The sequence below is a fragment of the Seriola aureovittata genome, chromosome 10 (assembly GCF_021018895.1).
Source record: "Seriola aureovittata isolate HTS-2021-v1 ecotype China chromosome 10, ASM2101889v1, whole genome shotgun sequence".
Lineage (NCBI taxonomy): Eukaryota > Metazoa > Chordata > Actinopteri > Carangiformes > Carangidae > Seriola > Seriola aureovittata.
This window is the reverse complement of record NC_079373.1, coordinates 25,807,987-25,823,806: the sequence shown is the minus strand read 5'-3', so window position 1 is coordinate 25,823,806 and position 15,820 is coordinate 25,807,987. Positions and strand designations below refer to the sequence as shown.

Genomic DNA, 15,820 nt, shown 5'->3' with positions numbered 1-15,820 from the left:
TTCAGATCTTTTACTTAAGCAAAAATACCAACACAGTAATGTAAAAAAAGCTGCAGAAGTATTAGAATAAAAGTACTTGTTTGGTCTGTATGACTGATATATGACACCATTAATATGAACTATTTTATATATAGTTTTATATAACACATAAATCTGAGGGGTCACCGAGTTCTGATCTGGTTTTGAACGAAATATCTCAACAACTGTTGGATGGGTTGCCATGACATTTGGAAGTACTGATGCTCATGTTGCCCTAAATATTAATTTAAAAATAACTTTGATGATCCCCTGACTTTTCATCATATTCAGGTCAAAGTTTCAATTTGTCCAACAGGCATCAGTGGTAGCTTAACATAGTGTTTGGTGCTAAGTAGCAGATGTTAGCATGCTAACTTGCTAAACTTGACATAGTTAAAATGGCAAAGATTACGCCTCCTAATCGTCAGCACGTTAGCATTGTCATTGTGAGCCTGTTAGCATGCTGACGTTAGCATTAAGTTTCGAAACATTGCTGTGGCTAAGTAGTCTCAGAGCTGCTAGCGAGGCTGTAGATTCTTAGTCCTACAAAACAAAATGTCAATATATGCTGAGGGAAGGCAAGAGTCAGAACAGAGACATAAACACAGGAGGAAATGATTCAGTATTTAAGGTTGAGTCTAAAGCAGGACAGAAGGCCTCACACTGTGGCTGTGGCTTTTTTCCTTCTGAATCAATAGAGTTTCAACTCAATTTATCTGGTTTCATACACCTGTGAGAGACAGACCACAGTGATTATCTTAATGTTAACAGATGGTGAGGGGTAGAGGGGGGAGGGGGTTGTTGTTGTTGGTTTCTGAGGCAGCAGATTTCCTGAAATAGATTTGATGAGCATCATCTGCTGTCCTCGTCTTCTTCGGGTGTTTCTCAGGTTTCGTAAATTTGCTGTGGAGCAGATGTTTTTTTTCTTAAATCTCCTCCAACAGTTCTCTGTCAGTAATTCTGTCAGGTTTGAACATTTTCCTCCTTTATTTTCCTTCAGTCTGTCTCTTCTGCATCAGACTCTGCTGAGGATTCCTACATTTTTCACAGTTACTTCAACAACTGACTGTTAGAGAAATATTATATAAGCCTGAAAATCACATTCAGGTCTATTTTCTGCTCCTGTTGAGGAATACAAGATAATAAATGATACTGAAAATTAAACAATATTGCAGTATTTTAGTTTTTGTGGTTAGTTTGTAAGTTTAAAAGAACAACATCTGTATAATCTAATAAGTGATATTTTTTTTAAAGCAGTGGTGTAAAGTAGATTCAAGATAAACAAGATTATCATTCCCTCCACCTACAATATTCAATACACAGACATCACAATGACATCGGCTACCTTTCCTACACAGTAAGAATAAATAACAGAAGTACAAAGACAGTAAAGTGACATACTGTGGTTCTGAGTATAGTGTGATGAATTAAAGGTGCTGTCACACATTCACAGATGTCCCATATTAAGATCTCACATTTGAAAAATATAAAACATAAAACTTTTTGGCTTGTGACACCTGCAAAAGAGCAGCGTCTACTTGAGACCCCTTGTCATGTTTCATGTGGGTGTGATTTGTTAGCATCACATTTAAATAACTGTCTGAGGCTCAGGTTTGAAAAAATGATCCATCATTTATCAGAAAGGTGTGCTAAACAATGTGAATGATGTACTGCATATTAATGTAGTTCACTGACGTCACCACTAGATGGCAACAGACACTGGGCTGTCCAACCTCACCTCTCCTGTGGTGTCACCCAAACTGACCATGGAGCAGCAACACGACACATCAGGTGAACCCACGGACACAACAGCACCAACAACAGATATGATGCAATCAACGCCTGAATTTTACCTTTTCAATTACTTTCCACTTAAGTTCATCATGTTCATCAGAGAATCTTAAAGTAGCCTCTGCACCCTTATCAATCACTGTCTATGTGCCCATGAGCAGGGCACCTGTTCCTCATCGCAGCTTTAAAGGAAAAAAAGAGACAACCTGTTTCTTTCTTTGACAAACGACCATCAGTAAAGCATCCACCAAATCCTCCAACTCAAATGACCACGGTTTGTTCCTATAGGAGATATACCACAGACAAACTGTTGAAAAATAATTAACTAACCCTTTAATGATGCGACAGTGCTGAGGTAACGGGTTGGTTAGGTTAAGGGAAAGACCATGGTTTGGTTTGATTTGAGATAAATACTTAATTAAAGTTATATGACATGTGTCGTCATGGTTACAACAATAAACACATGGTTTAGATCATGGTCATGGAAACAAACAGCGATCTCCTGTTTAACAGCCCAACTCAACCTGCTCCCGACATGGACTTTGAGACTCTGTAACATCACCTGACTTCCTGGTTCGCTCCGGTCATGATTACCGTGGCCACTAGAGGGCGCTGTCACTTGAATCTAAACATTAGCTTGACTTCTACAGGTCACCTGACAATAAAATGTCACTGTTGGTCATAATGAGCTGCTTTGCACAAACAGCATGGGATTGTTTTGTTTTTTTTTTGTTTTTTTTTTGGGAGGACAGAAATATTTTAATAAAACATTTTAATTTAATATTTAAAATAAAAGTAAATTGAAAATAAGTCATATACAATGCTGCAGATCAGAAATCAACTTTACTTTAGTGAAGGATTTCTTGACTTTGTCTAAATCACCAAAATGGACTGAAATTCTTCCATCAGTTAAACAAAAGGCTTCAGACGAATGGGATGAGCATCAGTAACGATGTCCTCTTCCCAGAATCCTCCCCTGTGGCCCAGACATAACCTGGGCTCTTTTCTCTCAGTCTGATAGCGTAATCTAATAAAAAAAACCTCTGCAGAACGGCATGATGGGAGTCTTAATGTCTGTCTGTCTGTGCTGTTTCCTGCCCAGACATTCATTCACAGATCAGACAATCCGACGGTGAATGTCAAGGCGTGTGACTTCTCTCTGGTACAGCAGCATCGTTCAGGCTAATCTGTGAATGTTTAAAGATGAGTTAGACCAGACCAGCCAACCCCCGAGACAAGGACTGAGAAGGGCTCTTTTAAGGAAACAATATGTTTAGACAAAAACATAACTTTACGGATGATTTGTGTCGTAATTACCTTGAAGGTAGCACGGTCTGTCTGTGCTGCTTATTCCTTCCTTCCTTCCTTGCCACACCCACAGCAGGATACTGATTTTAAACTGAAGTAGGTAATCGCTGATAAGCTCAAGTGGTACATACAAGTCATTTAAGATTCACCAACCATCTTGAATTTATTGATTTCTCTTAAGCAAGTTGAAACAAGAAGTTTATTTTAAATTACTGCCGTTAAAAGACGTTGGTGATGAGAGAGATGTCTCACTTGTCTCTAATGAACAGGACCAAACGTCGCTTTATGTGGCAGCGTGTCCAGCAGGTCTTCACTCTGAGAGGCCGCCGAGGGGAAGAGGAAACAGTGAAGGGATTTCTTCACTGTCTGCAGTTTGTGTTCAGTTGTTTCTCCGGCTGAAGGAATGCGCTCTGATGTTATCTAATGTAAGCTCTCGGGTTCAGGTGACGCTGCGTGCGGCTGGTAGGAAGTGTGGTATAAAGTAAAGCCCGTCTGTTTGTGCAGACATGAACTGATGATTCTGTACATCTCTGCGACGCTGATGCAGAGGTGTGGCAGCACCCAGAGTCGGTTTATAATCCTCCAGATGTTTCCTCCTTGGCTGAACAGATGGGAGGGAAAAAACTCGACTGAGTACACCTTTCCCAGCCCTGATTCCTGACACTGCAGGAATCATGGCTGCAGCTAAGACACTGAAGACACTGAATCCTTGTCCTCTGTAGTTTAAGGAGTTTAGCTTCCTGGTATTTAAGGTCGTATTACAAGTAATTAAATTGTAAAAAGTTTTCTTACTGTTCCTGAGGCTTTGACACAGAACATTGATCTTTATGTTGAGAGTTTGCCATCCAGTACATCTGCTGGTGGCGGAGCGATTGGCAGAGATTTCCCCCTGCCACCCCCTGCTAATGCCCCAGGGGTAGTTTTGACCCCAACTCCTCCTGCTTGACTCAGCAACAACCAGAAATAACAACGTACATTCAAACAGTTAACTGACTTCTTCATGTTTGCTCAAGAGTGGGTGGTGCGACCTACGCTACAGGGAACTTGGAGAGTCTCAGACATCTTAATTAAGACCTTGGGACCCGTGAAAACCTCAACGCAGAATTCGGGTCGGGCGATAAAAAGTGTCCGAACATTTTTAACTTGTTTTAAAATGTTTTTAGGGAGATTTTCTTTTATTGGTTTTAAACTGTACAGTCGGGAAACTGTGTGTTATTGGCTCCTTGTAATGTGGTGACTGATATAAACCTATCCTGGTTTGAACGTACTGCTCATGGCGCGGCACCCCCTGATTGTCAGAGTAACACTGGGGGCTTAAACCTCAGCATTATTAAAATCCTGCCTATAGTTCTGTCCAGAATCTGTTACAGAAACTTCTCGAAACACTTTGAATCCACTTTTGTCCATCCAGTAGGGAAGGTACTTTGTTCTTATTATAGGTATACTGTATATAGGTAACTGTAGTCCACAACAGGTCTTGAAATGTGCCCCAGCCTGTTTGCTCTCTGGGGCTTCATTCCCCCGTAAATGAGGGTCCTGTTGGGCACAGATGAGGAGGGGCCACACCAACAATAGTGGGGCATCTCTGCCCCGATAACACCCAGGGGACCTGAGAGAGGGGGGACACACACAGAGACAGTTCAGCAGCTTTTCAGACGGACAGTCTCTGTATCTGAGGTCAAAACAGTAAAAGGTGATTAAATCATCTAAAAGGAGGCGTTGAACCACAGGATGGTCGGCAGAGACGGGAAGGTAAGTCATCTTCCTCATAAATAATCAGATTTTATTCCTATTATCAAAATGTTTTACCTCATCAAACCATCACATCTAATCTATGACCACCATAAAACAACGACCTCTATCAGTATTTCCCTGCCTGTTTCTTGTTCCTGACATTTCTTGATAACAATCCTTCACTGGAGGATTGTCGAGATGTTCTGATGATGATGCTGGTGAAAATTTATTTCCAGCTCAGATTAGAAGAAATATTTTACAGCTGATCCCAGACCAGACTGGAGGACTGTCCTGTATCACAATGTGAACAAAATCCAGCTTTTTACCCAACCCATGTTCCCATCTCATGATTAGGTGTTGTCAAGGCTACAGATACTGTTCACTGACATCCAGATAATTTGTGTTTAAGCTTGTTTTACATTTACTGATTGATTTTTCAGACACTTTGGAATTATTTAGCGCTGAGTCAGACATTCTGGAGAATTTCTATCAAAATGAATAGTGACAGTTCGAGAAAAGAGACGGATGGGCGGACAGGCGACGAGCTTAACGACCAAACCGTGAAAAGTAAAAAGTAAAGACGCAGCTTCTCATCGCTGCAGCAGTCAAGTGTCTGAGCGCTGGTGTTAATAAAACCGTAAAGTCACATCTGGAAAGTGCAGCAGGGAGACCGCAGCCTGAAAACCACACGTGAACATAATCAGGACTCCACTGAAAGCTGGAAATGAACCAGATACAATCAGTGGTGTGAATGGGAGAATGATGGACAGTTAAGGCCTCTGCAGACGTGTGGACGACCCAACGAGCACTTGGTTTGAAGCAGACTGAGGCCTGAGCTGAGCTGCTGAAGCGCATTTTATCTGTGCGTGTCTGTGGATGCATGTGCGTGACTCAATGTTTTACTGCCACAATATGAAAGTGTTGGGCAGAACAAACAACGTTCAGATGAATTAGCGAGTGGGGCTGAAAATGTAGAGTTTGCTGTGAGGGTGGCGCTACAGCAAAGGTCACGGGGTCATGAAATTTTAAAGGTGGAGCTTGAAAATTCAATCAAAATCGGGTCTGGAGAATCAGCTCCCGAATGTGGCCTCATCTTCAGACACATTTGCAGCTCCACACAGACTGGGAGTCAAATCAGGAGTCTGACTCAGAGTTTCTGTGGTTTTAAAGCCCCCCAACACACACACACACACACACACACACACACACACACACACACGCAATCATGACAGTCACTCTGTCTCCGGTTGCTGGACATTAACGGTGGATCATTAACTGTTAATTCGACGCCGGCTTCATATTTTCCAGACTAAACTGTACGAGCTGGTCCATAAATCAAACACACCCGCTCAGAGTCATCCAGAATGAGCCTGAGACCCCCGAAAAACAGCATCACCACATCTGCACGCACCGCTGGCCAAAACACCACAGATAAAAATCCAGCGAACTCAGGCACGACTCAGTTTGATCATAGTTTAGCATCTGTAGCTAGACACAGCCGGTCTGTCACTCTGCACACGGTAAAGTCATGTGATTGGAGCTGGAATAAGAGCGAGTTTCCAAAACCACAAGTGCATGTCTGGCTAACTAACTACCCGCAGTAGTAACCGAGTTTCACTTCCAAGGCCAATAGTCAGCATATCGCTCCCTAATTACATTAGTCTGTGGGGTTTCAAGTTACTTTAAAAAAAAAAAGAAGCTGTTCACAAGTAGCACGAGCTGTGTATTACTTCTCAGCTGTGGCTGCCAGATTGGACACGTTAAAGCTGAAACATTAGCTAAAACATTGTCCTGCTATTTATGTGTCAAACACATCAGCTGGTCCTCATCCTAAAAGCCTTTTCTGAGGGTTTAAAAAATACGAACAAGTGTGTGACACAACTGAAGAGTGTTATGTTAGAATGAAATAAGTAAATCTACGATGGGATTCAAAAACAAAGCTGATTGTTTTCTTTCTTGTTATTCTGACTATTAAACAATATCAAAAAATAATATCTGTGCAGCAAACAAGTGCATATCCAAGACTCCTGGTGATTTTGCTAAACACTTAGCATGTTCACTAGCTTGGAGAGCTGTCCCTCCGTCTTCCATAACTCTGTATTGAATGAAAATGATGCACAGTCTTGAGAACAATATGTTGAAGGAGTAAACAGCCCAATACAGACAAAATAGAAAGAAGCCACTGTGACTTGCTAGTAACTTATTAGCAAACTCATTAGCTTAGTTGCTAATGTGAAAATAAGTTCATCAAGTTTATTAAAACTGACTTTTAGGAGGTAAAACAAAACTGGATTGTGCAACACAGTTAATAAGATACGACAGCTTCTGTCTGAACCATAGACTGTAAATAAAGATGGACATAGCCTCCATGACGTCACCCACAGGTTTCTTAAGAGCAGTTTTGAAGCTCAGAGTGAGCTACTCCACTGTTCTGTTGCCATCTTGGCAGTGCCTGACTCCGCCCCTAACTCCCGGCTAATCCAAAAATGCCCAAAGAGCTTCGCGAGGCTTCGGTGCATGCCGATATGTGGCAAGCATATGCTTACACACCTGTCACTCACAGAGGCCACGCCCTCAATTATTCATAACTTTAAGTCTTTAGTTATAACAGAAAACTGTTTTTTTGTACCAGGCTGTAAACATGTTTTTTTTTAACATGGGAGTCTATGGGGATTGACTCACTGTTGGAGCCAGACTGTAGTGGTCATTAGAGGAACTGCAGGTTCTGGCTTCATTTTTCAGCCCTGTAGGTTGCCACTTGGTCTGAACCAAATTTCATGGCACAAATGTGACCCTCATGGTTTTCCTCAATAGAGGAAAATTCCGGGAATCACCAAAGTAATTAGGATTCTCTGGGGACCATAAATGTCTGTATAAACTTTATGGTAATCCATCCAGTGGTTATAATTATTGAGATATTTCAATCCGGATCAAAATGGTGGACTGACCGATCTGTAGAGCCAACCCACGAGTGTGGCAAAACATCGTGAGGGTTTAGCTCACACTGACAGCTTACTCCCCTGTCCTCATCTGGATCCAATTAGTTTGAGTTCAGCTGCTTTTCACCGTTTTGTTGTGTCTATCTGAGACAAAACACCAAGCTGAGTCTGTCAGTCTGGACTCAGACTTTGCGTTTGGGGGGTCTTTCTTGTGGTCTGGAGTCACAGCATTTCCAGAGGCTCCGGTCCTCTCGGTGGTTTGGAGGACAGCCTGAGTGGCTTCACCGCACTCAGTTTGTCTTGGATCAGCATCGCCAGAGAAACCATCATACTGGGAGGATTATGAAACTGGTGTGAGACTCGCAGCGTTAAGAAATGCTTCACTGAACTGAGCCGGACATGAGGAAAGTTCCTGATAAATTACAGCCTTCTTAAAATGTTGTGAGGGAAACATTTAGAAGGTTTATTTGTGACTATAACTCCGTTTCCTCAATCTTCCACCGTCATCTCCTCCAGCTCTCCAGTCACTGATCCACATCCAAGATCACTGCACTGCGATCATAAAGTTCTCGTGCGATTAAAGTCATCAGAGAACATCAGCTCCAGGCCAGCGCCTCCTATGATGAATGAAAATCTGAAACGGTTGGAGAAGCCTCAGCCCACCGGTGGTTTCCTGCAACCCTGCTCTGGTTACGATCCTGCAAAGAGAATGATGGGAGATTTTCCATTGAGTCCTTGGAGGCAACCTCAGTGGTCATGTTTCCCAAGAGCAGGGTCACAATGTCTTTTCCCCCAACTTTGGAAAAACTTAAATATGAATTACTTGCATATGAGGGGGCGCCAATAGCAATTAGATGGGGGGGGGGGGGGGGTGTTTCAGAGGAATGTCAGAGAAGAAAAATAAAAGGGAGAGTTACAAAGAGACTAAACGTGTTTTAGAGTATATGCAGAGTTTTTAGGCTTTATATCTGTGGTTACTAAATAAAAGTACAGATTTTGTTTAAGCAAATTTCACTTTGAAATAACAGCTTCAATCTGAAACCATAAAAAAATATATGGATCCTTACAGACACGTAAACATGTAAGATAAAGATGGATGACATGGCAGCTCCCCAAAAGCAAAGCCAAAACATCTCGATCGCCTTCTGGTGGATGACTGCAGTATATGTCATAGATCCCGCCCCCTCCGTGTTAGCGGATGGGACATGGGCCAAACTAAAAAAAAAAACAAAGTAAATGTCAACTAAATTTTCAGTTGTTCTTATCACACTGATATTCAGGTGTTCAATTTTCTGATTAGTTTGGTTTTAATTAGTTAATTAATGCTATAAAATTGGACAGTGAAATCATGATTGACAGCTGGATGGGCGGGTGTATGGGCGGTACCTCGATACTGGAGCTATACTAGCCGATCACTACTGTGCAGGTGGCAAAATGGCGGCGCTCGTATCTGGGAAACGTTCGACTTTATTTACAGTCACTGAACTGGAGTGTTTATTTTTACACATAGTCATTGATCATGACTTTTTAATTGTGCCAAGACCAACAATTCATTATTGAGGTTACATCATAAAGAACTACTGACAATCCATCCTGTGATTTTTTTTTTCAGTCAGCAACATTTCATCCAAGTTTGTCAATATTTTCATGGATATTTTCTTTCCTATTTCCATTTTTCATGTACGTAGCTACTGTAGGTAGCTAGCTAATAATACGGACAGGTTCTTCACTGGTGTTATAACATTTTAATGGATGAAGTCAGTAAGAATCTATGAATTCAGTCCTGCAGCAGAGCCCACAGTGGGACCTTCTGACTGTGGTAAAAGCACCTCTGAGTTTTAATGGGTGTTAAATGTTGAAAAGTAAAGGAGAGAGATGAGCGTATCCTGATTGTTCTCCATGTCCACACTGTCTCTGCTGCTCTGGGATTTGAACCGGCATCTTTTTGATCATAGTTCATCATCCATGATCCATAATCTATCAGAGAACAGAGGAGGTTTGTGTTTTGGAATTTGGAGCATTCACTTCAGTGATCATCATTCATATCTGCTCTCACAGGCCTGTTTGATTATCTCTGCTCACTGAGGCTCATAATGTGTTTACTTTCTCTCTAAACATGTAATTTCTCCCCTCTGCCTGCGTAGAACCACTAATTGCTCCATGAAGAATCGGAGGCCATGGTGCAGATGGGGCTCCCTCTCCTAGCGCTGGCCTTGTGGGTTGGCGTCGGAGTGAAGTTCCAAGTGGTGGGTGAGCAGATGAAGCCAACCCGTGCGCCTCTGATTCCTCACCGGCCTTTCGTTGTAGTGTGGAACGCTCCTACTGAGTCCTGCCGCCTTCGCTTCAAGGTGGACCTGGACCTCAGTGTTTTTGACATCATAGCAAACCTCAACGAAACCCTCAGCGGACCGAATGTCACCATATTCTACCACAGCCACCTGGGATACTACCCATACTACTCCAACTCTGGAATCCCAGTTAACGGTGGACTGCCGCAAAACCAGAGCATCTCCAAACACCTGAGCAAGGCCCGGGCCGACATCGACAAGCTGATCCCTCACAAGGATTTTCGAGGCCTGGGCGTCATTGACTGGGAGAACTGGAGGCCTCAGTGGGTCCGAAACTGGGGCTCAAAGGACATCTACCGCAACAAGTCCAAGGAACAGATCCGGAAACTTCACCCAAACTGGCCAGAGAGCAAAGTGGAGAAGGAAGCGAAGGAAGGTTTTGAGAGGGCAGGGCTGGCTTTCATGAACCTGACCTTAGCACTGGCTGAAGGCCGCCGGCCGGATGGGCTGTGGGGGTTTTATCTGTTCCCAGACTGCTACAACTACGGGTACAAGCAGCACCCGCAACAGTACACTGGTGAATGCCCCAACGTCGAGCATGTTCGTAACGACCACCTGATGTGGCTCTGGAGGGAGAGTACAGCCCTATACCCGTCCATCTACCTAGACTACGAGCTCAAGTCCTCCCCCAACACCGTCAAGTTTGTCCACTATCGGGTCAAGGAAGCCATGAGGATTGCGTCCATTGCCCGTAAAGACTTCACATTGCCCGTGTTTGTCTACTCCAGACCTTTCTACGCCTACACCTTTGTGGTTCTTTCAGAGGTATGTTTTTAGTGTCGTTATGGTAACATCAGTATAGCAGATGTACCTTTAACATGTTTCCCTAGTGTTTCCCAGAGAGAATTCATAGATTATGATAAAGTGATGGAGAGCAATTGAAGCATGTGGATTACTGCATGTGTCATAAAAGGCAATGAAAACTAGATACTAGCTGTTGCATAAAAAATACCTGTCTTACTGTTTCAGAGCGATCTGATTCATACCATCGGGGAGAGCGCCGCCTTGGGAGCGTCAGGTGTCGTCCTCTGGGGATCATCGGAGTATGCTCGAACACAGGTGATGGGAAAAAGAACAAAGAGCAAAAAATATTTCAAACTGGTGAATTAGAACGGATTAAAGTGGCAGAAACTTGGTATTTATTTACCCACATGCACTACTACTTATAGATACGTTTTTAATACTAAATTCAATAACATTCTGCCCCCCCCCCCAAAAAAAGCTTTCCATTCACTAAAAACCAGATCAAAGGCGAAGCTTTAAACTGACTGCTCATTATGTTATAGCCTAACCCCTACATTAAAGCATACGTTACATAAAATGAGCCACAAAGCTTTAGGGAACCACAAATGTTAATGACATTAATCCAATGCAGTCAAGCAGGACTTTATGATTTCTGACTGTGATAAATACAAGCAGACATCATTTTTTACTCAACTGAACTGACAGTTATGAAACAAGAGTCAACTGCGTGTGATTTATGTGTGAATGTTCTCAGGATTTCTGTTGGTTTCTGTGGATTGTTTTACATCCTATTTTCAGCAAACTCACAGCTTTAAACCCTGAAGAAGAATTTAAATCTACCTCATAATTGATAACCTAACATCACACAGCTGAAACTATGGGAATGAGCCTTCTGTCATTTATGTCATCAGACAATAACTTTCCCTTTACTTGAACACAAAAATAATTGATTACTCAATATTTTGTTCTCAACTTGCTGGACAACTTGTAGCAACAGATATATATTTCTTTCCAAAACTAAAAACACACGCATGTCTAGCTAACTTAATGTCTAGCCAATAACTTAGCATTACCAAAACCACAATCAGATTAGCAAATAGCAATCTGCTATAGCTGTCATTGCAAACTACATACACTGCATACAATGGGGATAAGCAAGTGATGCATTGCTAATAACACAAACCCACAGATGGATACAGCCTCGTAGGTTTAAAACACAAGATGCTACTACTACTATTGCTATATAGCGGATGTTAGCATTAACAGCTGTTTATTTATGTTGTGAGCTCAAACTTAATTCCTTTACTTCAGCTGTGTCAGCAGGTGGAAAGCAATGCCAACGTTAACTCTTGCCTCTATAACGTCTTCTACTGAAGTTAGCACGCTAACCAGCTAACCCTGTCACTTTCCGATAGCGACTCACTGTAGCCTCCAATCTGCCTTGAAGACGTAATGCTGCTCAGAGGACGAATTATAACCTCTTAGAGAAAACTTAAATATAGCCCCTTTTATTTTACAAACTTTTGACAGTGTGTTTTATCCTCTCCTTCTTTTAGAGGAACTGTCTGACAGTGAAGAAGTACATCGACGGTCCGCTGGGACATTATGTCATTAATGTCACATCTGCTGCTAAGCTGTGCAGCAAAGCGCTGTGCAAGAAGAACGGCAGGTGCGTCCGCAAGAGCCTAGACTCAGGTGCTTACCTGCACCTGAACCCGCGCTTCTTCCACATCCACCGCAACCCGTCGCCCAGGGGCCCACATTTCCACGTCAGTGGCCACCTCAACAACCACGACATCCTAGACATGAAGCACAAGTTCACCTGCCAGTGCTACCAGGGCTGGACAGGTGTTTACTGCGAGATACCTCAGGCTCCGCCCCCTCCTCCTCCTCCGCCACCTCAGCCTGACATCCCTCTGCCTCGCCCCCGCGAGAGCAGCCTGCTGGGAGATATCCTGCTCCTCCTTTCCCTCCATTTCTCCTGTCTGTGCATCATCATGTTTCTGGGACTTTGTCTGATTATCAAGTGTCTGATACTGTAGCTACAGACAGCTGCAGTTCCTCTAATGTCCACCAGATGCTGCTATTTGGCTTCTCAGTCACCTCAGATGGAAACTGCTGCTTTAGGTCTCCTGCAGAGGATCGTGTTGGAACTTAGTGTTCATTTGAATCTTTGAGCCTTTGTTGAATCTGTTACTGTTGAAACTATAAAAAATTGTGGGAAACGTCAAATGTCACATTGTTAGACATCAACAATAACAATTGTGAAGAAATAAAAGTAAATAAGCTGCTCCATTCCTCCTCTTTAGCTCTTGTGGTTTGGTTCAAAAAATGCTAGAAAAACACTCTTTAAATGCAGAGTATCGCTCTGACTACAGACCCATGAACCCCATTTCAACATGTGGAGACAGGTCTGCTTAGGTACTGTTGCTTAACTATGATTTGGACAATTGTGGATCAGCTGGACTTTGAAAATGCACTGTTGGTTTTCTTTGAAGAAACTGTCACATTTCCTTTCTGTGTAAATTACAGCTCTTCCCTTCAGTTCATCTTACTTTTTCACTGACATTCAGTCACGATTCAGTGTAACAGTTTTTGTGTGTGACCAGCCGAAGTAAGAGAGATAACTTGAAGAATTACTTCTTAATTTTCACACACAACAAAAGACTTTACGGGTTCCGTATCCAGGACTAACTGCCGCAAAATCCTTATTAGCTTAGCTTAATTTGAAATGCTTTCTTCAGCCAATCAGAAGAGAGGCTCTGGGATCTCAGACAATCAGGATGTTTTCTGATTGACTGACTGTTTACTGAGTGATTGAATAAAAATATAGCAGATGTAAACACTCCAAAGAAACCAAATCCTGTAAGGTTGGTCCAAGTGGGCGGGGCTTGGGATGCCCCAAGCTGAGAGCGGTGGCTGCTTTGTTGTGACATCACAAAGTTCCAGAAGTCCTGACGGCTGGTTTTAAGGCTCACTTTCTGAATACAGGCTGTGTGCATTTCTCTGTGGACTGAGGCTTTGATACTTTCACAGTATTAATATAGAAGCTAGACCTGATCTATAATCACACTACACATGGACACAGACCTTTAGACTATATGGGAGCTTTAAGGAGCATTTTGGCAACCAGCAGGTGTTAGCCTGTTGCACAGTGAACTGATGATTTCTGATTGTTTGACTTATTTGCTGAAAAACCTTTAGAGAAAAACTATGGAGGGAAACTGAACTGGAGGACAGTAGGAGGATGAATAAACATTAGACTTCTATAAAAACCTCATCATCAAAGCTCTTTAGATGACAGCTCAGTTGGTTTACAGTCTCAGTCATTTGTTTAATTTGGGATAATGACTGTAATGAGGCTCACATCACAGCCAGCACTTCATCAGGCTGAAAACGCAGCTTAGTGATGACAGAAGAGTCAGTCAAGTGAGTCACAACGAGTTGCGGTGGGACGGGTCACATGACCCAACGACATAACAATAGCCCCTGTTTGTCCCATGGGAAAGGGAGGGAGGGCCGAGTGTCAAACACTGTTCAGGGTGACGAGAAGGAGGAGCCAAAGCTTCTGCTGCTCTTAAAAGAAAAACTGTCAAAACAGCAAAAAACTGTAGATTAGAGAAAGTGCTGAAGTCAGCCGATAGTAAATTAAATTCTTTACAATATGTAATTTAACAGGCTTTAAAGGTTCATCACTAAAATGCTGCTGTGGAAGGATTAGAGAGCTTTTACCTGCAGATTAAGGGTGGTGACGGGACGGGAGTCTTTATTACAGAGAACAATCTTGAGCATCAGATTAACCTCCCACCTGGAAGCTGTCTGGTACAGTCTGATTTGAAGGCCCCTGGAGCAGTTTGGAGATTCAAGGCACTGAAGTGCTAAAACCTGCAGTTCCTCTAATGACCACTAGAGTCTGGCTCCAGCAGTGAGTCCATTCCCATAGACTCCCATGTTAAAATGTCCAACTTTACAGCAGAAATAAACATGTTTATAGCCTGGTACAAAAAACAGTTTTGGTCTATAAGGTACAAGTGGTAGGCTGGATTAGCTGGGTGTTAGGGGCGGAGTCACACTGCCAAGATTGCAACAGTGGAGCAGCCCACTCTGAGCTTCAAACCCGCTCTTTATTTACAGTGTATGCTCAGGGGTGGTAATGAGAGAGGGGTTAGTGTGGCTCTTTCAAGGATTGGGTGTAGTCCAAAATGACTTGGACAGCAGGTTGGACATGTCCTCATGTCCAGATGGTCCACATGCACAGAGTGGTCTGTACGTGGACGTCTGCACAGGGGTTGCAGATATGGCAGATGATGAAGAGGACACAAAAAAGTATAATTAGAGCTTCACATTTCTTTTCCAGATACTTCCTCCCGCTCTAAGGATCAAACCATCAACTCTCTGGTCATGAGTCCTGTCCCATCTGATAAAAAAAATGGATTACTGTATAAAAATCATGACTACTTACTACACTACAGTACCGTCTGTCTATTCATATTTTAATCTTAAATCTTACCTCACGACGCCAACAAGCAAAAGGTTCGTCTTGACTCTGCTGTTCTGTAACTCACCTTCTGATGAACCTGTTCTTTAAACATGTTTTGGACATAAATGAGTTGCCAGGCACAGAAACACAGTGACTCAGAATATTCTCTGCCTTAAAAAAATGGAGAGTTTTTCCCCAACAATAACACAATTAAGGAGCTTTTGTGGTTTTCAGCTCCTCAGAGAACGGACCCTGTGACCAGACTCACGAACCACCAAACAGGCTGCCCAGAGTGGAGACTGTCAGGTCGACTCAGGAGGAACATTCACTCTCCCCTGGCGTTGTTGTTGTTGTTGTAGTAATTAAAAATGATCACACCCAGACCTCCCTCCTCCCTCTCTCACCATCACTCACTGACTCTCAGCTTTTAAACTAAACATCCTTCATGACGGCCGTTA

The 15,820-nt window shown here is 42.7% G+C and overlaps 1 protein-coding gene across 1 annotated transcript; it reads left to right on the top strand.

Moving 5' to 3' along the window:
* Positions 1–9,934: 9,934 nt before the first annotated feature.
* On the top strand, positions 9,935–13,173 carry hyal6 (hyaluronoglucosaminidase 6). The gene is made up of 3 exons (XM_056387647.1): positions 9,935–10,903; positions 11,108–11,197; positions 12,439–13,173. Exons 1-3 carry the CDS (start codon positions 9,968–9,970, stop codon positions 12,922–12,924), a joined length of 1,512 nt encoding a protein of 503 aa, XP_056243622.1. The 5' UTR covers positions 9,935–9,967; the 3' UTR covers positions 12,925–13,173.
* Positions 13,174–15,820: the final 2,647 nt, after the last annotated feature.